This window comes from Eumetopias jubatus, unplaced genomic scaffold (assembly GCF_037043125.1).
Source record: "Eumetopias jubatus isolate StellerSeaLion01/CBP00866 unplaced genomic scaffold, mEumJub1_p1.0 scaffold_5, whole genome shotgun sequence".
Lineage (NCBI taxonomy): Eukaryota > Metazoa > Chordata > Mammalia > Carnivora > Otariidae > Eumetopias > Eumetopias jubatus.
In genome coordinates this window covers 106,532,674-106,550,709 of record NW_028274811.1, presented here as the reverse complement: position 1 = coordinate 106,550,709, position 18,036 = coordinate 106,532,674, and the positions used below count along the sequence as shown (strand labels likewise).

Sequence of the window (18,036 nt, the reverse complement as noted above, 5' to 3'; positions counted from 1 at the left end):
TCAGCTAAGTTAGAACTATGTTTCCTGGAATTCCCTTCACTGGGTTAGCATGGCTGCCTGAGGCTTGGAGGGTGGGAGGTAAATAGAAGGTATATTCCTTTTATCCTGGAAAGTCGGTGCAGGGCACCAGGCACTGTTGGAGGTCACCTGCAGGCTCACCTTCTTAGTGTGGGGCAGCAGCCAAGTCTTTAACACCTCCAACTCATGTGCCAGCTCCATGCTTTGCTTCATAAAGAAGGGCAACAGCTTTTCTTCCACTGAATCAGAGCCTTTGAACTGGTACCTGTGACAGTCTCGTTACCACTTCTTCCTGGTGGGTTCTAGCTCATCCTCTCCCCCACTTCACATCCATCTTCCCTTCCTGACTGCCTGTCCTACTGACTTCAGACCCAGGATCAGCAACAAAGTCACATTAAATTCCTATATGTACCTATATATATTTTATTCACAGAGGTTCCCTTTCTCTGATTGAACTTTGATTAATAAACTTCTAGACAGTTTTCTAGCAAACTGGCAACCCTTAGACCAGATCTGGCTCTTAAAAAGTTGGCACATTCATGGCATAAAATAGTAATAAGCTACGAAGTTTTAAAGTTGAGGTGATTTCACTCTACAATTTCAGTTTCCATCTTCTTTTGAAAAATCAGACACTTGGACCTCTAGTGCAATAAAATGGTAGGCTAAGTACCCTGAGCAGCCTACCCACTGAAAACAACTAAAACTACAACATAAAAATATCTTTAAAATATTTTAAATGTGTTGAGCTGGAAATTGGGATTTTTCAGAGTCCAAGAACTAAAATAGCATGGGAGCCTAGAGAAATAATCTGAGCATTGAGTCCAGCTATAGCTTTACAGGCTTTGCTAAACTAGATGAAATTCAGCTACAGTTTTAATGGGAGCAAAACAAATCTCAGGGCCCACCTGAAGTGGGCAGTCTCATTAAAGATCCCACAATGAAACTTGGACCCCAATATACCAAACCCTCAGTATAAGGACAAAATATAATTCAACCTAGGTAGTCTTCTCCACCCCAACCCTTCCACCCAGAAGATTGCAGGGAAGTTATGTATTTTGTTTCTTGTGGTTTTATTGTTATGTTAATCACCATACATTGCATCATTAGTGTTCCATGATTCAATGTTTGTGCATAACACCCAGTGCTCCACGCAGAACGTGCCCTCTTTAATACCCATCACCAGGCTAACCCATACCCCCATCCCCTCCCCTCTAGAACCCTCAGTTTGTTTTTCAGAGTCCATCGTTTCTCATGGTTCGTCTCCCCCTCTGATTTACTCCCCTTCATTCTTCCCCTCCTGCTATCTTCTTCTTCTTCTTTTTTTTTTTAACATATATTGCATTATTTGTTTCAGAGGTACAGATCTGTGATTCAACAGTCTTGCGCAATTCACAGCACTCACCATAGCACATACCCTCCCCAGTGTCTATCACCTACCCACCCCATCCCTCCCACCCCCCCACCACTCCAGCAACCCTCAGTTTGTTTCCTGAGATTAAGAATTCCTCATATCAGTGAGGTCATATGATACATGTCTTTCTCTGATTGACTTATTTCACTCAGCATAACACCCTCCAGTTCCATCCACGTCATTGCAAATGGCAAGATCTCATTCCTTTTGATGGCTGCATGATATTCCATTGTGTATATATACCACATCTTCTTTATCCATTCATCTGTCGATGGACATCGTGGCTCTTTCCACAGTTTGGCTATTGTGGACATTGCTGCTATAAACATTGGGGTGCATGTACCCCTTCGGGTCCCTACATTTGTATCTTTGTGGTAAATACCCAGTAGTGCAATTGCTGGATCGTATGGTAGCTCTATTTTCAACTGTTTGAGGAACCTCCATACTGTTTTCCAGAGTGGTTGCACCAGCTTGCATTCCCACCAACAGTGTAGGAGGGTTCCCCTTTCTCCGCATCCCCGCCAACATCTGTCGTTTCCTGACTTGTTCATTTTAGCCATTCTGACTGGTGTGAGGTGGTATCTCATTGAGGTTTTGATTTGGATTTCCCTGATGCCGAGCGATGTTGAGCACTTTTTCATGTGTCTGTTGACCATTTGGATGTCTTCTTTGGAAAAATGTCTGTTCATGTCTTCTGCCCATTTCTTGACTGGATTATTTGTTCTTTGGGTGTTGAGTTTGAGAAGTCCTTTATAGATTTTGGATGCTAGCCCTTTATCTGATATGTCATTTGCAAATATTTTCTCCCATTCTGTCGGTTGTCTTTTGGTTTTGTGGACTGTTTCTTTTGCTGAGCAAAAGCTTTTTATCTTGATGAAATCCCAGTAGTTCATTTTTGCCCTTGCTTCCCTTGCCTTTGGCGATGTTTCTAGGAAGAAGTTGCTGTGGCTGAGGTCGAAGAGGTTGCTACCTGTGTTCTCCTTTAGGATTTTGATGGACTCCTGTCTCACATTTAGGTCTTTCAACCATTTGGAGTCTATTTTTGTGTGTGGTGTAAGGAAATGGTCCAGTTCCATTCTTCTGCATGTGGCTGTCCAGTTTTCCCAACACCATTTGTTGAAGAGACTGTCTTTTTTCCATTGGACATTCTTTCCTGCTTTGTCAAAGATGAGCTGACCATAGAGTTGAGGGTCCATTTCTGGGCTCTCGATTCTGTTCCATTGATCTATGTGTCTGTTTTTGTGCCGGTACCATACTGTCTTGATGATGACAGCTTTGTAATAGAGCTGGAAGTCCGGAATTGGGATGCCACCAGCTTTGCTTTTCTTTTTCAACATTCCTCTGGCTATTCGGGGTCTCTTCTGGTTCCATACAAATTTTAGGATGATTTGTTCCATTTCTTTGAAGTGGATGGTATTTTGATGGGGATTGCATTGAATGTGTAGATTGCTCTAGGTAGCATTGACATCTTCACAATGTTTGTTCTTCCAATCCATGAGCATGGAATGTTTTTCCATTTCTTTGTGTCTTCCTCAATTTCTTTCATGAGTATTTTATAGTTTTCTGAGTACAGATCCTTTGCCTCTTTGTTAAATTTATTCCTAGGTATCTTATGGTTTTGGGTGCAGTTGTAAATGGGATCAACTCCTTGATTTGTCTCTCTTCTGTCTTGTTGTTGGTGTATAGGAATGCCACTGATTTCTGTGCATTGATTTTATATCCTGCCACTTTACTGGAAGTTATGTATTTTGAATCTCAGCACCGAAAGGAAGGGAAAGAAAACATTTCTCCAAAGTTTGGTAACTCCAAACTAGCCCTCACTCTGATTTATAACCTGACTGTATATTACCTGGGTGGTTATAAAACCTGAAGCCAAGAAATTAGTTTACAGTGGGCCCAAGCTGACAGTGGCACCAATGATTGATGGAAATAAATGCAAATACTCTCTAGAGAAAAGTACCCTAAATACAGGGCTCAAGTAATTTCTGCAGATGAAGAAAAATATGAACCCACAGTTGAAAAATATGAAATACTCAAGTAAGGCACCATAAGCAAGAAAGCAAGCAGGAAAATAAGACAGCCAATGCAGACCCATGGAAGCTTCCAGTACAGGAATTACCAGAGAAAGAATATAAAATAAGTATGTTTACTGTAAGTGAAGAAACAAAAGACTGAATTGAAAGAGTAAAAGATAAGGATAGAAGAATGACAAATTAGAAAATGAACCAAACAGAATTTTCAGAAATGAAAATATAATCTCAAAAAGTAAAACTTCTAATGGATATTAAGAGAAATAGATGAAAAATAAATGAACATGAAAATTATCCAAAAGCAGGGAGACACATATCACAGGAATGCTGGAGTAAGAATGTCTAATCCAAGTTTCAGGATGAGAAGAGTAAGAAAATGGAACAAAAACAATTTTCAAAGAATATAAGCTGAGTATTGCCCAGAAGTGATGAAAGACACAAAACTACAAATTTAGAGTAAAAAAAAAAAAATCAGGTAGAATAAAATGAAATCCACATCTAGACACATAAGAATAACATACCAGAGTACCAAAGATAAAAAGCAGCAGGAGAGTTGAGAGGAAGAATGAAGGGGAGTAAGTCAGAGGGGGAGACGAACCAGGAGAGATGATGGACTCTGAAAAACAAACTGAGGGTTCTGGAGGGGAGGAGGGTGGGGGGATGGGTTAGCCTGGTGATGGGTATTAAAGAGGGCACATTCTGCATGGAGCACTGGGTGTTATGAACAAACAATGAATCATGGAACAGTACACCAAAACAAATTATGTAATATATGGTGATTAACATAACAATAAAAAATTTTTTAAAAAAGCAGCAGGAGAGAAAAGAATCAAATAGAAGTTCTAGAACTGAAATTAGACTGAAAACTGACTTCTTAACCACAACCGTGAAAACCAGAATACAAAGGAATAATATCTTCAGTACCTCAGAGAAAATAACTGTCAAAGTAGTTGTGCATCCAGCTAAAATCCTTCCCACAAAGGAGGGCACAAAAATTAAAGATTTTTTCCGGAAAAAAAAAATTAAGGATTTTCCCCAGCAGACCCTCACTGAAAGAAAATACCAAGGATTTTTTTGATGTTAAAAACAAAGACAGTTATATGATCTCACTCATATATGGAATTTGAGAAACAAAACAGGATCATAGAAAAAGGGAGGGAAAAATATGATGAAATCAGAGAGGGAGACAAACCATAAGAGACTCTTAATCATAAGAAACAAACAGAGTTGCTGGAGGGGTGGGGGGATGGGGAACCTGGGTGATGGACATTAAAGAGGGCACGTAATATAATGAGCAATGGGTATTACAGAAAACTGATGAATCACTGAACTCTACCTCTGAAACTAATAATACACTATACGTTAATTGAATTTAAATAAAAAAGAACTTCAATCATACAGAAAAGTTTAGAGATTAGTAAATGAATCCCCATTTACTTTTAGCTCAGATTGAACAATTATCTCAAGTTCATACATTGTGATGTATTAATTATGTAATATTTTTATGTCTAAAACAAAGGAGATTTTAAGATGACAGAATAAGTGAAGAAAGTACAAAATACATGGACATGTAAATAAACATTGTATCAGCAGTAATCTTGATGGATTAAAGAATACAAAGCAAAATATATAACAATAGCACATAAATCAAGAAATAGTGAATTTGGGCTGTTAGATTTAAAAAGAAAATCCATTAAAGACTCAATATTATTAAGATATCAACTCTCCCCAAAACTGATTTATGGGTTTACAATCCCAATCAAAATCCCAGCAGGCTTTAAAGATTCATACAGAATAGGAAAGGATATAGAAGAGCCAAAAGGAAAAAAAAAAAAGAAGAGCCAAAAGAATCTGTTTTCCTTTTACAAAAGTTAAAGGACTGACACTGCCTGATTTTAAGACTTATTATAAAGTTACGGTAATCAAGACAATTCGGTATTAGCATGAGGCTAGATAAACAGAACAAAATAGACTTTAGAAATAGATCTACAAATAGATGATTAATGGACTTTCAACCAAAGCACCAGTGCTCTTCAATGGGGAAAGGGTTATCTTTTCAATAAATGGTGCTGCAGCAACTGGATAAATCTACTGGGAAGGATAGAACCTCAATACTATTCTTAAAAACTAATTCAAGATGTATTATAAATCGAATATAAAAGCTAAAACTATAAAGCTTCTAGAAGAAAACGTAAGAGCCTACCTTTGTAACCTGGGGTAAGTGTTGGTTTATAAGAGATGCCACAAAAAGTACTAAATAAATTCATCAAGAGTCGTTGTTAAGAAGGGGGGGGGGCAGGGAGAAAAGAAAAGAAGAGAAAAGCCTAGTCATAGAGTGGGAGAAAAAACTTGATATATACCATATACTATTTATCTATCTGAAAAAGAATTTTTACACAAAATACATAGCAAATCAATAAAAATACAGATAACCCAACTGCAAAAAAGTTGGGCATAAGAATTGAACAGATCCCTCTCAAAAGAACATCTTTGGGGCGCCTGGGTGGCTCAGTCAGTTAAGCGTCTGCCTTCAGCTCAGGTCATTATCTCAGGGTCCTGGGATCAGGCCCCGCATGGGGCTCCCTGCTTAGTGGGGAGTCTGCTTCTCCCTCTGCCCCTCTCCCCACGCATGCGCACTCTCTGGAGCATGTGCACACTCTCCTTCTCTCAAATAAATAAATAAAAATCCTTAAAAAAAAAATCTTTGAATAGCCAATAAGCAAATGAAAAGCTGCTCAACATAATTAGTCATCAGAAAAATGGAAACCGTAGTAAACTACCATTTTTAAGCCATCAGAATAGTTTTACTTACATCAGTATTGGTGGTAGGAATGTAAAATTGTGCAACTGTCTTGGAAAACAGTTTGACAGTTTCTTACTGTATTTTTCTACTGCTATATAGCATATTACCCTAAAAGCTGAAAGCAACAGACATTTATTAGCTCACAGTTTCTGTGGGTCAGAAATCTGATTGCAACTTAGTGATGATGCCTCTGACTCAAGATTCATTGTGAGGCTGCAATTAAACTGTTGATTCAGAGCTGTATCTCTTCAAATACTTGACTTGGGGAGGATCTATTTCCAAACACATTCCTGTGGTTGTTGGCAAGATTCATTTTCCTGTAGACTGTTGGATTGAGGGTCTTGATTCCACATAGTCTAATGGGCTTCCTCAGTTTCTTAGTTTCTCCATAGGACAGCTCTCAAGACGGCAGCTGGTATCCTTCAGAGTGGGGGAAAGAGAGCAAAAACCCAAGATGGAAGCCATAGCCTCTTTATAACCTAATCTCATAAGTGACATGTCATCACTTGTCATAGTCTACTTGTGTAGAAGCAAGTCACTACAACCAGCTCATCCTAAGGAGAAAATCACATAAGGGCATAAGTATCAAGAGGCAAGGATCATGAGGGGCCATCTTAGATGCTGCCTTATCAAACTTATTAAACACACACCTATCCTATAACCTAGTTATTCCACTCATAGCTACTTAAGAGAACAGAAATCTTTGTTCTCAAAGAGATCTACATAATAATGTTCATGGTAGTTTGTGCAAAAAAGCCCCAAACTGGAAACAACCAAATATTGAGTAACAGGAGACTGGATAAAGGGTACAGACTTTCAGCTGTAAGCTGTAAGTTCAGTAAGATGAGTAAGTTTTAGAGTACAGCACAGTGACTATATAATAATGTATTGTATACCTGAAATTTGCCACAAGAGTACATCTTAAATGTTCTTAGAACAGTGGGGGAAAAGGAAAATCTGTGAGGTGATGGATGTTAATTAGCTTAACTGGGAGCTTCATTTCACAATATATATGTGTATCAAAATGTCATGTAGAGAAGAACTACAAAAACAACCAGAGAACAGTTAACAAAATGGCAATAAGTACATACCTATTAATAATTACTTTAAATGTAAATGGTCTAAATGCTGCAATCAAAGGACAGAGTGGTAGAATGAATAAAAAAATAAGACCCATCTATATACTGCCCACAAGAGACTCACTTCAGACCTAAAGACACACACAGACTGTAAATGAAAGAATGGAAAAAATATATTCCATGCAAATTGAGGCAAAAAAAAAGCAGCCAAGGTAGCAATATTTATATCAGACAAAATAGACTTTAAAACAAAGACTGCAACAAAAGACAAAGAAGGGCATTACATAATTATAAAGGGGTCAATCCAGCAAGAGAATATAACAATTATAAATATCTATGCATCCAACATAGGAGCACCTAAATATATAAGCAAATATTAATAGACATAAAGGGAGAAATTGACAGTAGGGCACTTTAACACCCCCACTTATAATCAATGGATAAATCATCCAGGCAGAAAATCAAGAAGGAAACAGTGTCTGAATGACACATTAGATGAGATGGACTTAACAGCTATTTACAGAACATCCCATCCAAAAACAACACATGTTCTTTTCAAGTACATATAGAATATTCTCCAGGATAGATCACATGTTACGCCACAAAACAAGCCTCCATAAATTTAAGAACATTGAAATTCTAGCATTCATCTTTTTTGGTCACAATTTCGAGTATAAAACTAGAAATCAATCACAACAAACAACTTGAAAAAATACAAACATATGGAAGCTAAACAACATGCTACCAAACAGCCAGTGGGTCAATGAAGAAATCAAAGAGGAAATCAAAAATACATGGAGACAAATGAAAATGAAAACACAATGCTCCAAAATCTTTGGGACACAGCAGAAGTTCTAAGTGGGAAATTTATAGTGATACAAGCCAACCTCAAGAAATAAAAGCCTCAAACAATATAACCCTACACCTGAACTATTTAGAAAAAAGAACAAAGCTCAAGGTTAGTAGAAGGAAGGAAATAATAGAGATGAGAGCAGAAATAAATGAAACAGAGACTGAAAAACAAAATTGATAAACCTTTAGCTAAACTCATCAAGAAAAAAAGGACACAAAAGAAATCAGAAATGAAACAGAAGTAACAAAACCACAGAAATACACAGGATTATGAGACTACTGTGAAAAATTATTATATGCCAACAAATTGGACAACCTGGAAAAAAATGGATAAATTGCTAGAAAAATACAATCTTCCAAAACTGAACAGGAAGAAATAGAAAAGCTGAACGAAATGAAATTGTATCAGTAATCAAAAAATTCCCAACAAACCAAAGTCCAGAACTAGACGGATTCACAAGGTGAATTCTATGAAACATTTAAAGAAAAGTTAATACCCATTCTCCTCAAACTATTTCAAGAAACAGAAGAGGAAGGAAATCTTCCAAATACACTTTATAAGGCCAGCATTACCCTGAATACCAAACAGACAAAGACACTGCAACAACAAAACAAAAACAAAAACAAACAAAAAAACTACAGGCCAAAATCCCTGATGAACACAGATGCAAAAATCCTGAACGAAATATTAGCAATCCACGTTCAATAGTATGTTAAAAGGATAATTCATCATGATCAAGTGAGATTTATTTCTGGGGATGCAAGGATGATTCAGTATTCACAAATCAGTCAATGTGATACACTACATCAATAAAACAAAGAAGAAAAATCATCTTATCCCAATAGATGGAGAAAAACATGTGACAAAATTGAACGTCTGTTCCTGATAAAAACTGTCAGTGAAGTGGTTTTAGAAGGAACATATCTCACCATAATAAGGGCCATATATTAAAAACCCACAGCTAATACTATCCTCAGTGGTGAACAACTAAGAGCTTTTCCTCCAAGATCAGGAAAAAAACAAGGATGTCCACTCTCACCACTTTTATTGAATATAGTACTAGAAGTTCTAGCAGAAGTGGTCAGATAAGAAAAAGAAATATAATGCATCCATATTGTAAAAAAAAAAAAGAAAAAATTGTATGATTTGCAAATGACATGAAACTGTACATAGAAAACCCTAAAGACTCTACCAAAAAAACTACTAGAAGCACAAAACAAATTCAATAAAGTTTCAGGATACAAAATTAATATACAGAAATCTAGTGCCTTTTTTGTATTTATTTTATTTTATTTTATTTTAATACTTTTTTATTGTTATGTTAATCACCATACATTACATCATTAGTTTTTGATGTAGTGTTCCATGATTCATTGTTTGTGCATAACACCCAGTGCTCCATGCAGAATGTGCCCTCTTAGAAGAGAAATTAACAATTCCATTTACAATTGTGCCCCCCCCAAAAAAATCTAAGAATCAACTTAACCAAGGAGGTGAAAACTATACTCTGAAAACTGTAAAACACTGATAAAAGAAATTAAACATGACATAAACAGAAAGACATACTATGCTCATGGATTGGAAGAATTAATATTGTTAAAATGTCCATACTATCCAAAGCAATCTACAGATTTGGTTTTGGTGTAATCCATTTGAAAATACCAACAGCATTTTTTGCAGAACTAAAAGAAATAATTCTAAAAATTGTATGGAATCACAAAAGACCCTAAATATTCAAAACAATCTTAAGAACAACAAAGCTGTAAGCATCATAATTCCAAATTTCAAAATACACTACAAACCTGTAGTATTCAAAACAGTATGGTACTGACACAAAAATAGACACATAGATCAATGGAACAGAATAGAGAGCCCAGAAATAAACCCATATTTACATGGTCAATTAATCTATGACAAAGGAGGCAAGAATATACAATGGGGAAAAGACAGTCTTTTTAATAAATGGTGCTGAGGAAACTGGACAGTTTTATGCACAATAATGAGCTAAACCACTTTCTTACACCATACACAAAAATAAACTCAAAATAGATAGAAGACCTAAATGTGAGACATGAAACCATAAAAATCCTAGAAAACATAAGCAGTAATTTTCTTGAAATCACCTTTACTGACATTTTTCTAGCTATGTCTCCTCAACGCCAAAGAAACAAAAGCAAAAATGAAACTATTGGGACTATGTCAAACTAAAAAACTTTTGTACAGAAAAGGAAACCATCAACAAAATGAAAAGGCAACTTACTGAGTGCGAGAAGATATTTGCGAATTATATATCTGATAAGAGGTTAATATCTAAAATATATAAATAACTTATACAACTCAATACCAAAAAACAAACCCAAAATAATCCAATTTAAAAAATGAGCAGAGGACCTGAATGAACATTATTCCAAAGAAGATATACAGATGGTCAACAGTCATGTGAGAAATACTCAGCATCACTAATCATCAGTGAAATGTGAATCAAAACCACAATGAGATATCACCTTACACATATCAAAATGGCTAGAATCAAAAAGACAATAAATAACAACTGTTGGCAAGGATGTGGAGAAAAAGCTAAGACATTCATGAAGATCGGTGTAAGAGGATTTGCCTTATGAAATAAAAGACTTTAAAAGTCTTTTAAAACTGTAATAAGGAAGCTAAAATAACTACTTATTGTCACAGGGATAGACAAATAGAATAGTGAAACAGACTAGAAAGCCCCCAAAGAGACCCATAGGTCTATGGCACTACCATATGATGGAGCCAAATAAGGACTTTTCAATGTATGATGAGATTGTGCATCCGCATCTGTTTCGACCCCAACCTCAGATCATACACAAAAAGTAATACCTGATGAATTAGAGATTTAATGAAAAAGCAAAACTTGAAAGTCATGAAAACAGTATATTATATCTTTATGACCTCAATGTATAGAAGGATTGCTCAAATAAGACACAGAAAACACAAACACTAGAGAAAAGATCATAAATTTTTCACCATTAAAATGTAAAACTTCATTCTTGATAAGAGGCTAAGCACAGAGTGAAAAGACACAACCACAGACTCGAAAAGGAAATTGTAAGCACATAGAACTGCTAAATAATTATTTTTCAGAATATAAAGTACTATTAAAATTCACACACACAAAATAACAACAATAAAAACAATTAAAATGGCCAAAAGACATTTCACTGAAAGAGAATCCCAAATGGTTTACAAACAAATGAAAAGATGCTTAACTCTATTACTAATCTGGGAAATGCAAATTTAAAAGACAATAGCATCCCATTTCACACTCATTTCATACTAAAATATTATCAAATGCTAGCAAGAGAGTAGAATGACCAGAACTCTGTATAATACTAGTGGGAACTGTATACAATACACTCCTGTGCACAACTTATATCTAATAAAGCTGTAGTTACACATACCCTAGGAGCCAACAATCCTGCTCTTCACATATGCATCCTAAAGAAAATTACGTTTGTACCAGGAACCACATGCAGAATATGCATAGATGTACTGTTTATGGAAACAAAAACCTGGAAGCAACCCACATGTCCAACAGAGGGATGGACAAATCACAATAGAGAATGCCAACGAGACTGAATAAATTACAGCTATGTGCTACAGCATGGAGGCATCTCAGGAATATAATGTTGAGGTGGGAAAGTCACTGGAGAATACCTAAGTAGGACTGATTGTTCTATACATCAAGTTCAAAAACACACAACGGTAAACAATGTATTGTATGAGGAGGCAAACCTGTAGTGGTATTATAAAGGGAAGCAAGAAAACAGTCAACACAAAATTCATAATAGTAGTTACTCTTGAGGAAAGGAAATGGTGGGAAGAGGAAAAGGAGCTCGGGACATGACTAAGGTCATCAGTAATCAGCCAAATTTAGAATAGAAGCTGCCCCCTGTAGAAAGCATTTCCATCACTTGCCATGTATTATTGTCCGAGACTGTTTTCCTCACAGCTTCCTTATGCGTCACTAATTTACAGCACCTGTCTCGTCTTTGTGGGCACGTGAGCTTATGACCTTTGCTTTAGAACAGTGGTTCTCAAAGTGTGGTTCCAGAACCAGCAGCTTCAGCCTGCCACAAGTGCAAGTGTTTAGGCCCCACTCTGGATCTACTGTATCCAAACTCTGGGGTCGAGGCCAGCAGTCTGTGTTTTAACAAGCCCTCCAGGGGATCCTGATGCTCACCTTCGAGAACTCTTGCTGAGGACCTGGCCCAACCCCAGGGCCTCCCTGCCTGGTCATTATTCCATTCTGAGTCTTTTTCAGTCCTGCCGTAAGAGGGCTGCACTCTCTTCTAATGGAAGCAGTATTCCTTGCCAAGAGCCAGCAGGACCCTCAGCTGCCCTCCATCAGAAGGGAGCCTCCTCACATTTTTTTTCTTGCTCAAGGCCATTTTAGCCATTGTGCTGTGACTGGTTATCTAGGGTCAGAAGTTGACATCACAGGAGCATTCCTCCTGCTCTGTGCAGGCCCCACGGGGCTCTTGTAGGAGCTTTTTTCCACAATGGGAAGATGAAAATTAACAGTAAGGAATATCTATCTTAACAAACTATTAAGCCTGCCTAACAGCAAAAGACATTAAGATAGGCTGGGAAACAGTTACCTTTTTGTCTCTACTTCCAGGAAATTGTCATTTCTACCTTATTGTAGCTTTTCACAATAGCAGACAGTTTCAGAGTAGCTCCCTTTCTCAGCAACTTAGTACTTCCAAGGCTGAGAGGGGGAAAAAGACAGCAGTCATTCTGAAGCTACTTCTCTGGCCCTGGAGCCCTCCTGCTGATCTCAGAGCCCACAGAAGTGAACAAGAGTAAGTGAATTCTAATGCCCGTCTGAAATGCCAGTGCTTCATCTGATAAAGTTCTCCTAGCTCCATACATTTTTTTCTACGTCAAGCTCTTTTTTTACCCCAGCTCTCTTTCTGTATGAATCATTCAGTGTGAGTGCTACATACCCAGTATGGACACATTCACCCTATCCTGAATTTGATGTTACTGATGTCAGTTAGAGTTTGAGAAATATTGCGTACTGGGAAGTCTGCATCACTGAGCCATACGCAGTACTGACACCCTACCCTTATTGACAGATACTGGTTTTGGAAATACAGGCACTAATTCCATAAAAAGGTGGCCTTTAAGTGCAAAGAACAGTGTGAAGATATGATAGGGAAGAAGTCCAATTTTTCTGGAAGTGATAAGATGTAGTAGATAACATACTGGCTAAACCTGGGTTCAAAGCTTGCCTCTGCCCTTTTACTAGATGTACAACACTGGGCAAGTCTCTTACCTTTGTGTCCATGTGGGCACAATCACGACTAAGAGAGTACTGCAGTCATAGGACTTTTGTGAGGATTAAATGAGATAGTCCATATAAAGCACCTGGTGCAGTGTCCATCACCTACTGAGAAGAGAACGGACATATTCCCAATGTACTTCAGGAAACAGACTCCTGTGTGAAGTACATGGGCAAAAAGGAAGAATGAGAGACGAAATGTGTGAGGCACTCGAACAGTTCAGGTTGGAGATGAGTGAGTACACTGAGTAGGGCGAGGTTGTAAGTTAACTGGTCAAATGAGAGAGGGAAGAAGGGGAAAGAGAAAATGGCATGAGGACTGTCACCTGGGCAGGGTGGATGACACAGCAGCACCATTGAGAAGAAGGTGAACAAAGTTGGAGCTGAGCAGAAATCTTACCGGAAGGGAAACTTACACCATAAGCGGAGAGGTATCCACCTGAGTAAAAACTGAAGATGTTAGAAAATGCAGGATAAACTGTGTAAGCCAGCCAGACTTCATGGGAGAGAAACAAAGGAAATAGCACAAAAGCAACCTCATGTTTCAAAAGTGAGAGGATCAAGAGCATGGGAGGAGCTGAACTGAGTTGGATGAAGGTCCGAGGCAAGACTACACTGCACAGACGTCACTCCCTATTGCTCCAGTGTCAAGAACCTCCCCCCTTGTACTGATGGTTTCGTGAGAGGAACCACATGCAAATGAAGTAAAGCATAATTAGAGGCAGAACCACCCCAGCTCAGCATCCCCTTGGTGAAGGTCTTGTGAGGAGCCAGTAGGGAAGAGGGATTTTTGCCATTACAAGGGGTGAGGTCAGAAAGGAAAGAATGATTTCAGCAGAAGCTCAAGCCAGTCTTTCACCAGAACTATAGACCTGTCGTTCCTCTTTGGGACTCTGGTTGAGTCACTGCAGGGGAAATGCAGACACCAGTGGAGAAGTGTGAAGAGCTAGCTGTCTCTTGGCACCTGTGGGGTGCCAAGTGGTGACTTGGGGTAGCTCAGTGGTGGTGTCCCTACTGGTCAGCTCTTCCTGCCACTTACTGAAACCCAAGAGGGTTGGTAAGGAGTGGTGGAAGCAGAACAGGGAGCCGGCAGTTGGCAGAGAGGATGTTGTTCCTCGTTAACATGTTCTAAGCATCTGGAAGTTGGGGACACACAAATAAAACACAGGAAACTCGTCTGAATCAGAGCCGTTTGAGAGCCATGCTGAGTCTGTGCTTCCTACGTTAGGATACCTCCTTTGTGAACAGAGAAAAGGATCTTCATCCACGGCTCTTTGACAATAATATTAAAATCAAGACTATTCAGGGCATGGTTAACATTTTTCACATTAAATGCATTAGGCAAAGATCTTTCTAAGGAGTATTAGCCTGTTTTGCCATAATTAACATGGAGTATAGCTGATTCACCTTCTCTCCTTTTTTAATTACATATAAGAAAATCCGCTCTTTGGGGGTACAGTTATGTGAGTTTTCACAAACACAGAGGGCCATGTAACCAGCACTGCAGTCAAGATACAGAATAGTTCTATCACCAGAACCTCTCCTTCTCATGCTGCCCCTTCGCCGTCAAATCCTTTACCCTCTCCATCCCCCAGCAACCAATGATCTGTTCCTCTCTTCTTTTGACAACCAGTTGAGTAAGGCCTGAAATTTCTTTATGATTTGCTGGTATACTAACAATAGTAACAGCAGTAATGGCAATAGTTAACACATATAATGCATTTCCAATGTTCCAAGCACCATTTGAGGCCCTTTATAGATGAGAAAACTGAGGCTTTGAGAACTTTTGGAAAGGGACGAAGAGTCTTGCCAGGGTTGCAGCGTGGCCTTCCCAGGGCTTGAGTCAGGCCTGCCTAACTCCTACGTCCCTTTTTTAAACTCTATCTGATTCTGCTTCTTTCGACAAAGTAGAAGGAATATCTACCAGTTTTAGAAAGTGCAGTTGAGACTCGAGATCACCTTACTCCAAAAATAAAACTTATGTAAGAATTTGGCTAATTATACCAATAAAGCAATAATTGAGTAGGTGTAAGATAAAATGAAGCCAGGATCCTAGAACACCTTTCCAGCAATCTTTTCAATATGCAATGAAGATAAGGCCCCGATAGGTTACTTCCTCCCTGAAAAACTTGACCAGGTTTGTAAAGCAAAGCTGGAAAGATTTCCTGATCAAATACTGAAATGCCATTTTGTGTCAATGCTCTGAGCAGCAACTGCTTCTCAAATTTACCAAAAAAAAAAAAAAAAAAAAAAATTAAATTAGGTTTTTAATCTTCACCTTGTGGGTATTTCAGGTTGGAGTCCCCGACCCGGTCTCTTGTGATGGAGGCCCCCAAAGGAGTCGAAATCAATGCAGAAGCCGGCAATATGGAAGCCACCTGCAGAACTGAGCTGAGGCTGGAGTCCAAAGATGGAGAGGTAGGGGTGAGACGGATGTAGGTCCAGAGAGACACAGCGCCAACAAGCCAACCTTCCCCACAACTTTCCCAGACTCCCTTAGCACCAAAGTGGATCCTGCATTTCTAACAAGAGGAGCCAATCAGAAGGTTTTATGTCCGGAACAAATATGTCGAACAGCACAGTTATAAGCCTAACCCACAACATGTAAGAGTGATGACTCATTATTTGTAAAGTGCTGAGGTAATAGCATATACTACAATGACAGAATTATGCCCATGGCTATGAAAATGAATGCTGTTTCTGAATTCTGTCTCTCACCCAAAAGCAAGATTTAGGTAGCCAGCCTAATTAAGCTGTATATCACATGCATCTGGCTCAAGCTGAACATAATTTACTCATAGTCACTTTTAAAGTTTACATTGTATGTTAACTACTTTGAGAATGGGTAGTGGGAGCCAGCAGCTATCCCCAATCAGGACAAGGCAGAACTAAGATAGGGTAGAGTAGGCAAGGAGAGGACGGAGGACTGCACATATTCCTTCTTCTACCCAACATAACCCCACTTTGGTGAACAGAATAGCCGCTTGCCCTTGGGTAGACATGGTAAGCCAAATCCCAGGAAAGTGGGAGTAAACCGCAAAGGTTTAAAAATGTCTTCATCACATTCAGAAGTGAACCTTCCAATTTAAGAGTTTTTAAATAGAGGAAAAGCTTTGTATTTTTTTTTAAAGCAAAACTCTATTCCACTTTTCATATCTGCTTAGAGGTTATCCATCTCCACCTGTTTGTGTGCACCAAATCCACCTTTTGATTGGTTTGGCATTTGCTATATTTGTTTTTAAAAAAGAGCTCTTCAGATAAAGCGTTCACTTATCAAAATGGTCTCTTCAAACAGCCACAAACTCCAAATCACACACATTTAGAAATAGTGACTACATTACCTATGCAGATTATAGCTCTCAGAATCCAGCCTCTGGAGGAATTGATTATAATCTTAACAGTCATTTAAGACTGGAAAGTACTGCATATTCTTGAAGTCTTCCCATACACACAGACCTAGCTGAGGGTCTGAGGGCCCCATAGTAAAGAAATGGTTAAGAGCATTTCCAAATGCATTTCACTCTGGGACTCAATTCATATTCTACTTGATATACCTTTGCACACTTTTGCTAATATAGACCAGCGTGACACTGTCTTGGTAGAATATAAGCTTCTACGAGGGTAGAGACTTTATCTGTCATGTTCATCTCTGAGTTCTCAGTGCCTAGAATACTCAACACATAGTAGGTGCTCATTTCATTCATCTCCTGTCTCTGAATGTCAAAAGAATAAATGGCAGCTTCTAACTACTCTTTCCTTCCTATTCACTCTCTTTAGATTAAGTTAGATGCTGCGAAAATCCAACTACCTAGACTGCCTCACGGATCCTACACGCCTACAGGAACGAGGCAGAAGGTGTTCGAGATCTGCGTCTGCGCCAATGGGAGATTATTCCTGTCCCAGGCAGGAACTGGTTCCACTTGTCAGATAAACACAAGTGTCTGCCTTTGAGAGACCATCCATAGCGGACATTGTCGGCAGCATAAAGGCCGTTTTTGTCTTTAGATACTGGCTGCCAGCTATTTTTACTAGAACACAGAAAGCCTATCAAAGACCATGTGTGTGTGCACACGCGCGCATATGCGTGTGTGTGTGCGCGTGCATGTGTGTGTGTATGTGTGTGTGTATGCGTGTGGGTGGATATAAATATATATAAATATATAAATAAATATATATATCCTCTGTATAAAATGAGGTTTCAGTACAAAAGGAACCATGGGTGACCCTGTGATATCCGCCATCATTTCCATGTCAACCCCACCACCTACATGTTAAGATCAAAATACTGATTCAAGCCCAATATTCCCCAAACCCTTCAAAAATCACACAGTGTATTGGACACTTACCGAATATTCACCGATATGTTTGAGGAGCCACGTTATCTTCCCCTTTAGTGTCATTACAGGGCAGTGATGGCGGGAATCTCCAAGTCACGCTCAAGCACTGAGACCTCATATTGAAATAGACATTTCGTTTCCATTTTTAGCTTTAGGAAGGCTGGCCCACTCTCCCCTCTTCA

The 18,036-nt window shown here is 38.6% G+C and overlaps 1 protein-coding gene across 1 annotated transcript in view; it reads left to right on the top strand.

Annotated features, from left to right (window-relative positions):
* The window catches only part of SGCD (sarcoglycan delta), a 360,172-nt gene extending 342,693 nt beyond the window's left edge, over positions 1-17,479 (top strand). Inside the window, exons 6-7 of the mRNA XM_028106674.2 lie at positions 15,812-15,935; positions 17,295-17,479. Of these exons, the coding sequence (XP_027962475.1) occupies positions 15,812-15,935; positions 17,295-17,468 (298 nt within the window). The 3' untranslated portion in view covers positions 17,469-17,479. The remainder of the gene's footprint in view (positions 1-15,811; positions 15,936-17,294) is intronic.
* Positions 17,480-18,036: the final 557 nt, after the last annotated feature.